Source organism: Netta rufina (assembly GCF_964035555.1).
Source record: "Netta rufina genome assembly, chromosome: 11".
In the NCBI taxonomy this organism is placed as follows: domain Eukaryota; kingdom Metazoa; phylum Chordata; class Aves; order Anseriformes; family Anatidae; genus Netta; species Netta rufina.
In genome coordinates this window covers 11,682,283-11,693,638 of record NC_140134.1, presented here as the reverse complement: position 1 = coordinate 11,693,638, position 11,356 = coordinate 11,682,283, and the positions used below count along the sequence as shown (strand labels likewise).

The window sequence follows — 11,356 nt, the reverse complement described above, 5'->3', positions numbered from 1 at the left end:
ACAAACGCAGGCGTTAAGTGTTTGCTCTCCTTTCCTATGAACCTCGTTTCAAGTAGGAACTGAGTATTGCACCTGGATGTCCCACTGGCCTCCGTGAAGATGCCCTGGCTTGCTACAAGCGTGGCTGAGCTGTCCAAGCTCTGCGCCCTGGAGCTCCATGCCAGCAGCCCTTCCTGCAGGACACAACTCAGCCAGGTTGGGGTCAGGGTAAATGCAAGCAGCACCACAGCTTCACACCCCTTAAATGCATCAGGGCAGGGGCATCGCTGGTGCACACACGGTCCTGTGCCCCTCGCATGCCCACATGGACGCAGACACGTGCCCACTCCTCGCCCACCCATGGTGGCACCGGCCCAGGGACCCTCGGCGCAGACGTGACCTACTTTAGCTCCGAGGCGAGCTGCGCTGCACCAGTCCCGGTGTAAAAGCTTAATAGAGCCAGGCATAAATTATTCATTGCCTGGCCATGTTAATGCATGTGCTAAAGGCTTTCTTTTTTTTTTTTTTTTTCTCCAAAAAAAAAAAAATCTCCTTTATAATTTAAAGCCTTGCACACTCCCATCGCCGCGGATGCTCTCCAGAAGTGTTTCCGCTCAGGCGAGCAGCTCTGTGAGGTGCGGGTGGAGCCGGCAGGGCAGAGCTGCCCCGCAGCCGAGCTGGCCCCAATTCAGGCAGCAGCAGGGAGGGCAACCGCTGGCCCCGCTGCCTTCACCCCATGACCCTGCTCTGAGCTGCTTCCCCATGCGGCCAAGCCCGTTCCCAGGCACGGTGGCCAGTGGAGCTATATTTAGAGCCGCCTCTTTCTCTTCTTTTTTTTTTGGTTTATTTTCCTCCCGCTCCTTGCCTTGGCCAAGCAGCCTTGAAGCCCTGGGGAAGAGAGGAAAACACCGAGCCTTGGGGCAGGACGCTGCACAGGGTCCCGCTGACTCCGCATCCCACCCTGTGCGCTGTACCACACAGGGAGGCCACGGGTGGCACCCCATCCCGCTGTGCTGGCGGGGAGACAGCCTTTGTAGGGTGGCAGGGATTAGGGAAGCTTTTTTTATAATCACAGGGCTGCCCTCCCAGCACAGTTAGAAGCCCCCAGTGATGATTTTGTGCCGGCAGGGCCCCTGGAAAAGCAACTACCCCTCGGCCAGGGCCGCTGCTCCCGGGGCTGCTCTGGCAGGTACTGATAAGGGCAGAAGCGCCGGGGGAGCCTCTCGCCCTCCTGCAGCCCCAGCTCGCCCCGAGCCCGGCAGTGGAGGAGGAGCTGGGCGCTGCTGCAGCTCCCCGGCCGTTTTGCCTTCTATGGACATCTCTGCAGCAAGGAACTGCGCTGGCACGGAGGAGAGGCCACCCCAGGCCCCGGGGAGGGGGAAGAAAAACACCCAAAGCCATGGTGGTTGCCTGTTCTTGGAGGCCTCCTGGAGAAGCTCAGCACCAACAGCCCCTTAACCATGCTGCCCTGTGCCCAGGGGGCAGAAGGAAGCCCCCCAAACACCCCTGGCAGGGGCCAGGAGCCCCACACACTGCCCCAGGCCATGCCCAGCCCCAGAAGAAAACACTCCAGACCACCAGAAAGAGTCACAGCAGCCTCTGGGTATATTTTTGTTTGTCTGTTGCATTTCATATATTATCCAGTTTCACATTCTCATAGGATCAGCAAGTATAGAGCAACTTACTCTCAAATCTTTTAATACAAGCGAGACAGCCATGGTCATATAATACTTAAAGCACTTCAATACCAAGCAATAAGATGCTAAAACAAAAATTGCACAATTTCTTGTTTACTATGCCTGACTGAATCATTGTTACAGAAGACAACCCTTCTCTGTTCAAGCTTTTAACTAAACATTAACTTATCTTACAGGATTACAATTTCTCTTTTAATAATAATAATAATTAATTGCACACAAACACACAAGAAATTCTTTATGATGCATAAATATTTCCTTATTACACATGGTACAAAAATACTCGTACTTTTTTTTTTTTTGTTCGGTATTCCCATAAGGATGGCTGATTATTTGGCAGGACTGGATGCTCTCCAATCAGAGGGATGTGGAAAAGAAGAAAAAAAGAGGTTAGATATTTTACAGCCTTTCTATATATAGCAGTCTGAAAGAAATAATATAAGAACCCTGACTTTAAAACGGGAGAATGGATGAGAACAGAAACCCAGTGCATCGTACTTGGAGGAAAAAAAAAAAAAATAAAAAAACATTTTTCAAATTCTTCTGGTCGTACTGGGAAGGGGGAGGGCGGAGGTGGGCGAAGGGGTGAGACAAGGACAGTTAGTATTTCTCAGAGCCAAGTCTTCACCGACGCAAGATGAAAACCTTGATGGATCAATCCGTTGGGCCAAGACCTGTTGCTAACGGTTACACAAACGCTAGAACAAACAAACTTACACTCACACATACACAAGTTAAGTGTTTTAATTCATGCCAGAAAACATGCAAAAACCCGATTTGCCTTTCGTTTCCTTCAGCCGAGCCACGGGCGAGGCGAGCCCGGCACCGAGCCCCCGCCACCCCGGCCGGGTTGCGGCACGGCCGGGCGGTGAAGCTCAGCCAGGGAAGAGGTCCTGGGGGTGGACGGACAGACAGCGGGACAGAGGGACGGAGGCGGCGTGCGGCAGCTTCACAGTCCGGAGGGGGGATGCGCCGGGGCCGGGCGCCTTGTCCGCTGGCCGCAAACCAAAGCGAGAGGAGTTGGAGCAGTCGTCCCTGGCACATCCCTCCGCGGAGAGGCGGGGAGGAGGAACACGAGCCGAGGAGAGACGCTGCGGGATAGGGGTGGCAGTGAGTGGGGCTGGACGCAGCCATGCCCCAGCCCCATCACCCCATGCCCCCACAGGGAGCGGGGCTTGACCCCGCTGCTCATTATCAAGACCCAAGCATGTCCTTTGTGGGGTGCGTGGGGCTGGCGGCGGCCCAAGCTCCCATCCCTCCTCCCACCGGAGCTCAAGGACAGGCAGGACAAGGACAAGGCTCCAGGAGCGATTACTTACTTACTAACAAACTAACAAAACTGACGAGACTTCCATCCTTGCTGGGTAGCTTCGGAGGGAGGATACCAGCGCATCTGGAAGAAAAGAAAGCCACGCCAGAGGTCCGTGATCCAGAGTAATTGCAAACCTTCAGCTCCGTTAGGCCACCGGAGAGGCACGCTGAGCGGAGAAGGCTCCAGCAGGGGAAAGGACGTGCCCCAAGGAGCACCCCAAGGGCTGGCGGCTTGTGCACAGACAGGCTGAGGCTCACCAGGCACCAGGACCTTACCACATCCTCCCTTAAGGAGCACAGCAGGATCCCACCGCTCTGAAGGGAGCTCACTCCCCCTCTCATGGCCTGCCTCAACATCCCCAGTATTTTCCAAAGCCAGAAAATAGCGTCCAAACTCACACCCAGCTTGCTACAGCACGCTGGGCAGCACCACCCAGGCTAGAAAGGGTCCTCACCACCAAGCCACATAGGAAGCTCATTGCTTCAGAGCTGTGCGTGAGGGGGCACACCCCAGATTTACACCCCAAATTTACAGCTCTCCCCCCCAGAACAGGCTCAGGCAGGGCAGAGGAGGCTCATAGCAGGCACACACCACCTCAGTGTGGTGGCTGCTCTGCCTTCTGCCACCACAAGGCCACACACTTTAACCAGGCAACCTCCACTTGGCACGGGTAAGACCTGCCTCATCTGCACTGGAAGAGACCAGGGGCAGTGATCCAGCCATCCAGAGAGGCTCCAGGCAGAGCACACCACAGGAACAACCTGTAGAGCAATAAGGCAGCAAGACGCAGAGGCTTCCTCGGTCTTTGCAGCAGCATCTGCTGCTCAGGGCTGCTCCTTGGCAAGGAAGGACCCAACAAGCAGGCAGAGGTACAGAAACCAAACAGGCACTTTCAGCCTGTCAGTAGAGGCAGCGAGCTGGCAGCATCCAGTAGAATAGCATCAAGACATCCAGATGCTCACGTTCAGTTTGCAAGACCAGCACATAGGGCTGGGACACTGCAGGCTGGGATGGCAGCCGGCGCTGCAGGAGATGCTCCTGCAGCCAGCACGCTGCCTAGCAGATGCACTGCAGTGCATGCAGCAGAAATCTTGCTGCAAAGTCACCCAGCAGTGGAGATGCAGACCTGTGTCCCCAATCCCAGCTGCACGAGACCTGCCAAGGGCTGTGCACAGGTCTTCAGAGCTCTGAAGACAGCCAGAGACTCAGTGACAGCCCTGGGATTACTCTCCAAGATAGGAACATCCCTGATAGCCCCTCCGAACCCCACTCCCTGGGAGAAGCAGCGGTCTGTCTGTTGGTGGAAAGGCTTTGCATGCACTGCTGTAACACAAACACACAGCAAGTGCCAAGACCTTGATACGGCAGCCTCCTTATCCAGAGGCTGGAAGGGACAACAAGGTCACACCTCCCAGAAAACACAGCTGCCTGTGAAGGCTGCATCCTCCCTCCACCAGCACAAGAGCTGTGACACCACTAACTCAACAGCCCCGAGCAGGAGCTGGAGAACTTGGGGTCCTTCCTGTGATGCTTCCCAGAAGGAGAGAGCCCTGCAGGTTTCCTCAGCTAGGCGAGGGCTGCTGGAAGCCAGGCTCTGGTGCCTGCACCAGATGGACCCAGCTCAGCCACATCCTCACTCCACTGCCACCACACTGCCCCAGGGCACAGCCATCTCCTCGCACCAGCACAGGCCAGGCAGGCTACTACAGCCTGGGGAGGGATGATGCACTCACGGGGCTGCCACAGCTGCTGCCAGCACCAGCACAGGGCAGGATCAGCCCCTTTCCCCCCCATCACCAGGAGGTGCTCACTCAGCAGAGCCGCAGCCCAGGTCCTCCTCCGCTGGCTGACATCTCCCACTCCAGCACCCTCCCCTCAACAGCTGGAAGCAGTTTCCTCCTACCCAGCAGCAACAGGAAACTCCCCCGAACTTCACAAGGCCTCGAGTGCTTAACCCCGGGAGCAGCCACCATCCTGCGCCTGCCCAGTTGGGTGCAAGCACATGCAAAACAGCCACCCCCATCCCCAAACCCGGTGGCTCTCCCACCCCTCCACAGGGGGTCCGAGCTAGCTCCTGCCCCAAATGCAACCCAAAGCCTCCAGCAGCTCCAGTTCAACAGAAATCCTGCTTGTTCAGAGCTCTGGCACAAATACACCTCCATCTCTGTGCCAGGCAGGGACATCCCAGGCTAGGAACCAGCGGGAAGCACCAGAACAACCAGATCTCGTAGCCAAGGGGGAACACTGTTGGAAACAACAGCCCATCAGGACAATTTTTTCTTCACATCTCTCTTGGGTGTCTTGCTTGTCCTGGGAAGCAGAGGTGCTGTGAATGGGGGCACTGCAGCCGCCTGGAGGAGGAGACCAGGTACACCAGGACATGGCAGGGATGTCTCAAGGGCTGTGATGCACCAAGCCAGGTCAGAGCACTTCCCTGGAGGAGCCCACACCTGAGGGCTTTGGGGAGGTCTGCAGTCTCTCCAGGTGGGCTATCCATCATGTAGGAAGCTGAGGCAGGGAATGGGGATGGATATCCAGGAGGGGGCTAGGGAAGTAGAGCAAGGGAGGCTTTTACTGGAAGACACGCAGTTGTTTCTGGAGCTGCATTAGCTCACAGTTGGAAGGGAGTCTGGCCACACCACTGCAAACATCCCCTGCTCGCCTGCCCGCAGGGACAGGACAGACACCGCCAGCCAGCTGCAGCTGGCCTCAGGTCCCAGAAAACAGCTGGAGAAGAGCAATGTGTGCCTCCACTCACCATCTTCACAAAGCCAGGGGAAACAACAGGATCAGCACATGGGGCAGAGACATGCCCCATCAGGGCTCCATTCTCCTTGTGAAGGTCTGCTTCAGCTCTCCTGGTTGTGCTCAGAATGTAACAGCCACTTCTCTTGATTGCCTTCCTTATGGAGAGCAGGAAGAGCAGGCCAAATACACACGGCGATCCTCAAGCCGTCTTCAGCTTAGACAGCCCGTCCTTCCTCCTCACTTGTAGGTCTGCTCATCTTCGCCCTGCAGCCAGCCCCAGTGCCTCAGGGAGCTCAGAGCTGTACCTACCCCCAGAACAGACCCAGCAGCTCCCCAGGTACCAGAAAGACCTCCCTGTGTGGCAAGGAGAAAGCAGCCCCTTCTCTGGGCTCCCAGGAGCTGGTAGGACCCCAGCAGCTCACGACGGGCAAGGACAGCCTGCAGAGGTACACCACCAGCACTGACACCAGCCAGCAGGGCTCCCCGGACACCTCCAGCCTCATTTCAGCCAAGCCTCCTGCTTCCAGGGTCCTTCAAGAGAGCTGACTTGAGGAGATGAGCACACGAGCACTTGCATGCTCTGCAAGACCCAAGCAGCTCAGCCTACCAAGCCTCACTGCAGCTGAACCGAGTGCTCCCCATGCGGCTGCTGTCAGGGACTATCTGCACATCCCACGCCGTGCTGAGAAGCACATGGAGGAGGACAGGCAGCGATCCAGCCCTGTTCCTCAGAAGGGGAATTTCAACACACATCCAATGCTCTGAAGCACTCTGGGTTGACAGCCTATGCTCCAGATAGTGGAGACCTCAAGCAAGCAGTTCTCCTTTTCCCAGAGCAGGAATGAGGTTGGCTGCTTCCATTTGTTGAGCCAGGGAGAGCTGTGCCCGTTGCAGTTCAGGGAGTCCCTTCTGACAGCACCCTGGTCCAGTTCGCTCCTCAGGTGTGACAGAGAAGGACAGAGAAGGGCTGCTCAGCAGGTACCCTAAAGAGCTAAGAGCATCTCACGTTTGCTTTTCTCTGGCTAGGAGGAAACAAGTGGCTTGGGGAGAGCTTGCTCAGGGCTCCTTAGCCAGCACTGAGTCGCTGGATTTTAGGCAAACATCACAGCCATGAGGTTCTTGAAGTGCTCTTCACACCTCTAAGGATCCAAGCCCTGAAAAAATAATCCTGGTAAGTCCTATGTGTCAGCCCCAAACAGGCAATGGGTTATTACACAGAGGAAATCCACCGCGGCTTCCAGCCTCCCATCGCAGGGAGGGTCCATCACAGCTCAGCTGCCACAATGTGAAGTCCAGCAGATTTTGCAGACAGGACCCCAAGATCAAGCCAAGAGGTACACAAAGGGAAATCCCCATGGTCTGCAAATTGCCATGGTGTCCACTGTTCCCAGTCTCGTGACACATCACAGCAGACAGCAGCATCCAACAGGAGGCAGGTACTGGAGGAGAAGTGCAGCACCTGAAGCCATCCCAGCAGATCTGCTCCATGCTCCAAGCTCTTTAGGACCAGCACCCGATAACAACCACTGGGACCAGCCTCACATCCATCCAAAACAGCAGCCACAGCTCAGGAGATCCAGCTTGCCCTGGGCAAGCTCAGGCAGCGATCAAGAGGGAAAGGCTGGATAATTTCTCAGAGCACTGGCCTCCTCTTCCATCGATGGGCTCTGCCTCAGCTCCATGCTGGGAAGCCTCAGGGTCCTGCTGGGCTCTGCATCACCACCACACAGCCACGAAGCAGAGCTGGGACTGCTCCTTCCCCTCCCCTGGGCAGTCCCAGCTTCAGAAGCCCACCTTCACCACCTCCTCAAAGCCTCCAGCCCATGTTTCTGCTGCTGGCAGCAGCTTTGAGGCTCCGATGGCACCTCAGGCAGCCCACCCCCATGGATGGGCAGCTGGGAGCTTTCAGACCACGATCTGCTCCCTGTCTTGGTACCACAGCCTGCCTGCGGGGTACCCAGCACCTCTGCTGGGTCTCCTGCATGCACCATGCAGTGGCTGCTTCCAGCCTTACCCACATGTTTATGGGATGCTCCTCTACGCTGATCTCAGGGCAAGTGCTGCCACAGCTGGAAGCATCACTTTGCAGATCACTGAGAGCCCCTGGTGTCTCCTGGTGCTTGCTCAGAGGCTGGCTTAGGGACACTCCAAAACCCAGTTCCACGTCAGAGACACAACACAGCCCAACTCGGTCACACAGACACTAGATGAAACAGTGCAACAGGTCTAGAGAGACCAGGTTTCCACCCTGGCAGAAAGATCTCCTTCTTCCCAGGGCACCGTCTCAGCACATCTGTGCATCCCAGTCTTCCAAGGTCAAAGGCAGACCTCAGCCCCCATCCTTGATGACATCTTTCCCCATCATCAATACCACAAATGGGAGGGGAAAAAAGTCTACCCAGAACCACTGCAAGGAGAAGTGATCCAGACTCAGTTCCTTCAGTAGGAGATGACCACAGCAACCGTCCTCCCTGCCTGCCAGTCCCAGGCCAGGCCACCTTCCCTCTGCCCAACCTCCCAGCTCCCTACACCGCTCCCAGGCCACAGATTCCCCTCGTTGCAGCTCACGAGAGCTGCATCCTGCCTGTGACTGCAGGCTGCAAAGAGAAGCCAAGCTCCAGGTAGGAACTTGCTCCATTTCCAGTGACTGGAGAGGAAAGAGGTGAGATTAGACCCATGAGTAGGGGCAGGGTCTGTCCCGATATGCGATTCTGGAACAAAGTGACCGGCAAGTGCTGTTGTCTAACGTGCCCGGTAGAATTTAGTCGTGTGCTACCGCTATCACGTCACTCACCTCCCCCACCGTGTGCCAGGAGTGAGGTCAAGGTGTATTTCTGGTTGCCCTCAAAGGGTCGTGGTTGGGGAGAAACCAGGTTTCTTTCCTGCCAAGGGGCAGGATCATCTCTGCCCCGGCTCAACCAGGCTGCTCCCCTCCCGCCGGCAGGACCTGGCTGAGCCTGGCTCAGCTGGGAGGAGTTGATGTAAGATGGTGCCATGCTGTGTGCGCCATGTCATGTGCTGCCAAGTTGGAGATGTGGGTTAGAAAGAAGGCCTGGTATCTCATTCCCCAGGCTCTGGTGGGTGGGTAGCGTGAGGCCCATGCACTGGGTGGGCAAGGAGATACGGGCTAAAGAGATGGGCAGAAGCTTGCAAATCCCATGGTGCACCTTGGAGGAGAGATGGTTACCTTACCAGTCTTTCCAGACGGGGCTGCCATCATGCTTAACACTTCTAGGAATGGAGCTGTAGTACAGCCACTCCACTAGCTGCAATTAGGCATCACTAGGGCGTCCCATCTCCAGGGACAGCTCTGAGCTTCAGGGCTAGCCTGCGCTGGCATCATGGCTGGAGTTCACTAGGGACATCAAAGGAGGGATTTGAGAGAGGGTGGGAGGGAGGGAAGGCAGGTGGGACAGTCTTAAAGTCAGGGGAGTCCCCGCAGGTAGAGGCTTTCAGCAGTGCCACAGTCACACCGGCAGCACGGAGGGACCCCATCCCCATGACACGGCGATGCCGGGAGCAGTGGGGTCAGTCTTCTGTGCATGGCTTCCCAAGAGTGCCTGATGCACGAGCCAGGGCCAGCAGCCTTGTGCCACCTCCTGCCAGCCCTCCAAGCAGCTCTTCAGGAGGCTGCATTGGTGCAGCACAGACGGCAGCCACTCTCCTCTCAGACTTGAGCACAGAGATGCGAGAGGATGAGCTCTTGGAGTTGAAACCTTTTGCCACAAGCTCCCTTTAGCTGCTGCCTCCACCTACACGCTCCCTCTGCGATTAATGGAGCTGCTGCAGCTCCTGGCACCCCATGAATGCCCTCCAGCCAACACCAGTCTCCGGAGGAAGAGCTGCTGCTGTCCTGGAGAACAGCCCATGTGTCCACCACGCTGACAGCAAGGTGAGCCAGCCTTACCAGTGAGAACACAGGGCTCAGCACACCAAGACCGAGGCTACAGCTTTCAGCCCAGTTTGAGAGCAAAAGTCATCTCTTCTCACGCTGACTCAACTCCACCCTGCCTTGGCTCTGCAAGGGAAAGGCCTCCAGCCTAGAGAACAGGCAGCTCGGAGCGGCCACCCTGAGTAATGTTTAACCCCATAAAACTTTATTGGTAACGTATGCTGCGCCAGAATGTCTCCTGCAGGGTCACCGCCAGCTCAAGCACAACGCAGCGAGCAGCAGCCGTGGCTGCTCGGCCAGCCTGGCTGCTCATCTTCAGGAGACTCCAGCCCTGGCTGCAGTTTGGAGGGGCTATGCTGGCTCCCTATGGCTTACAGGAGCATCACCTGCTTGGGCAGGGGGTCCCTCATCCTCCTGAGAGCTCCCTTGAGCTCAGGGGTCATCCTGCAGGCCAAAAGACTTTTGGATAGCTAAGCTGTCTGCCCAGAACAGGTATCTTACCAGCTGGGGGGCAGGAACTCAAACCCCAGCAGAAGATCTGGCTGAAGGCCTCCTTTGTTTTGGGAGAGCAGAGTTCTTTCCTCCTCCCAGCACACACCATAAAGTTTTGGTGTCTAACCTTTCTGTCCCTGCACAGTCACCAATGATCACCCTTGAAGGAACTACAGTAATGGTTTCACCTTCCTCAATTGTCCCTGGAGGGAGTGTTCCTGGCCCTCCCTGCTGGGGCAATTCTGGCAGCAACAGCCCTTGGCTCCACCACCCTACACAAGGGGAAGGGATGGAAAGAAGAGACTTCTGCTCCCCTGGGCTGCCCAGGAGCAGAGCACATTCAGGTGCTCCTGGAGCTGTGGGCACCATCAGTAGCTCTTGGAGAACACCAGCAAACAAAACCTCCTGACTGGGACAGACCTAGTGAAGGACCAGCCTCCCTGGAGGCCTTTGAAAGACGGGACCAGTGTCTGGTCCTGCCCTAGGCCCCACATCCCTCTTGCCTACCCTGCAGGAGCTTCAGCCCACTGCTAGCTCACCAGCAGAAGGCCAAAAGCAGCAGAGGACAAGCCTACACAGGCCAGAAGCTTGCAGCCCCTTCAGTGTTTCCATCTTGCATTTGGACACAAGCTTGGGTTGAAGCCATTCAGTTACAGTCAAGATGCTTGCAGGAGCAAGAGGATGATGAAGGGCCAACTCAGCTGCTGGCCAGGTGGACAAGGTGATGGGACACAGCTCTTCTTCCTTTCACGCTAAGCAGGGATGAGCAGAGCTAACTGCCCTGCTTTGGTGGGGCAGAAATAGCAGAGGTTAAACCCCAGTGCTCTGGGGACTAAGCCCAGAGCCCCACCAGCACTGTTACAGGAGCAGAGACAGAAGTAGGCAGAGCACAGCTGGTGATAACACCAAGCAGGGTTGGGACAGGGGCTCCAGGTTCTCCTACACAAGTTCTCCAAACAAAGCACCTTAACGTGGGGTGATGACATATCTTCTCTACTTCAGCTTTCTTTTTGCATTTCCCCAGCTTCAGGAGATGTTATACTGGTGGTGGTGTCTCAGTACATTAAAACATTCCAGTAACAAACCAGTACAGGCACCCCTAGACCTCCTGCTGTCAGCAAGCATACCCCAGGGACACCAGGCAGCTGGATGCACCACCACCAGCATCTCCACAGGCCCACACACCAGTGACCCTCTCTAGCCTGTGCCCAGAGGGGCTAACAGTTCACCACTGGC

The 11,356-nt window shown here is 56.4% G+C and overlaps 1 protein-coding gene across 1 annotated transcript in view; it reads right to left on the bottom strand.

Moving 5' to 3' along the window:
• Positions 1–1,790: 1,790 nt before the first annotated feature.
• Positions 1,791–11,356, bottom strand: part of RBPMS2 (RNA binding protein, mRNA processing factor 2) — a 24,957-nt gene continuing 15,391 nt past the window's right edge. Inside the window, exons 7-8 of the mRNA XM_084293293.1 lie at positions 2,996–3,069; positions 1,791–2,767 (exon numbers count right to left, since the gene is read on the bottom strand). Of these exons, the coding sequence (XP_084149419.1) occupies positions 3,007–3,069 (63 nt within the window). The 3' untranslated portion in view covers positions 1,791–2,767; positions 2,996–3,006. The remainder of the gene's footprint in view (positions 2,768–2,995; positions 3,070–11,356) is intronic.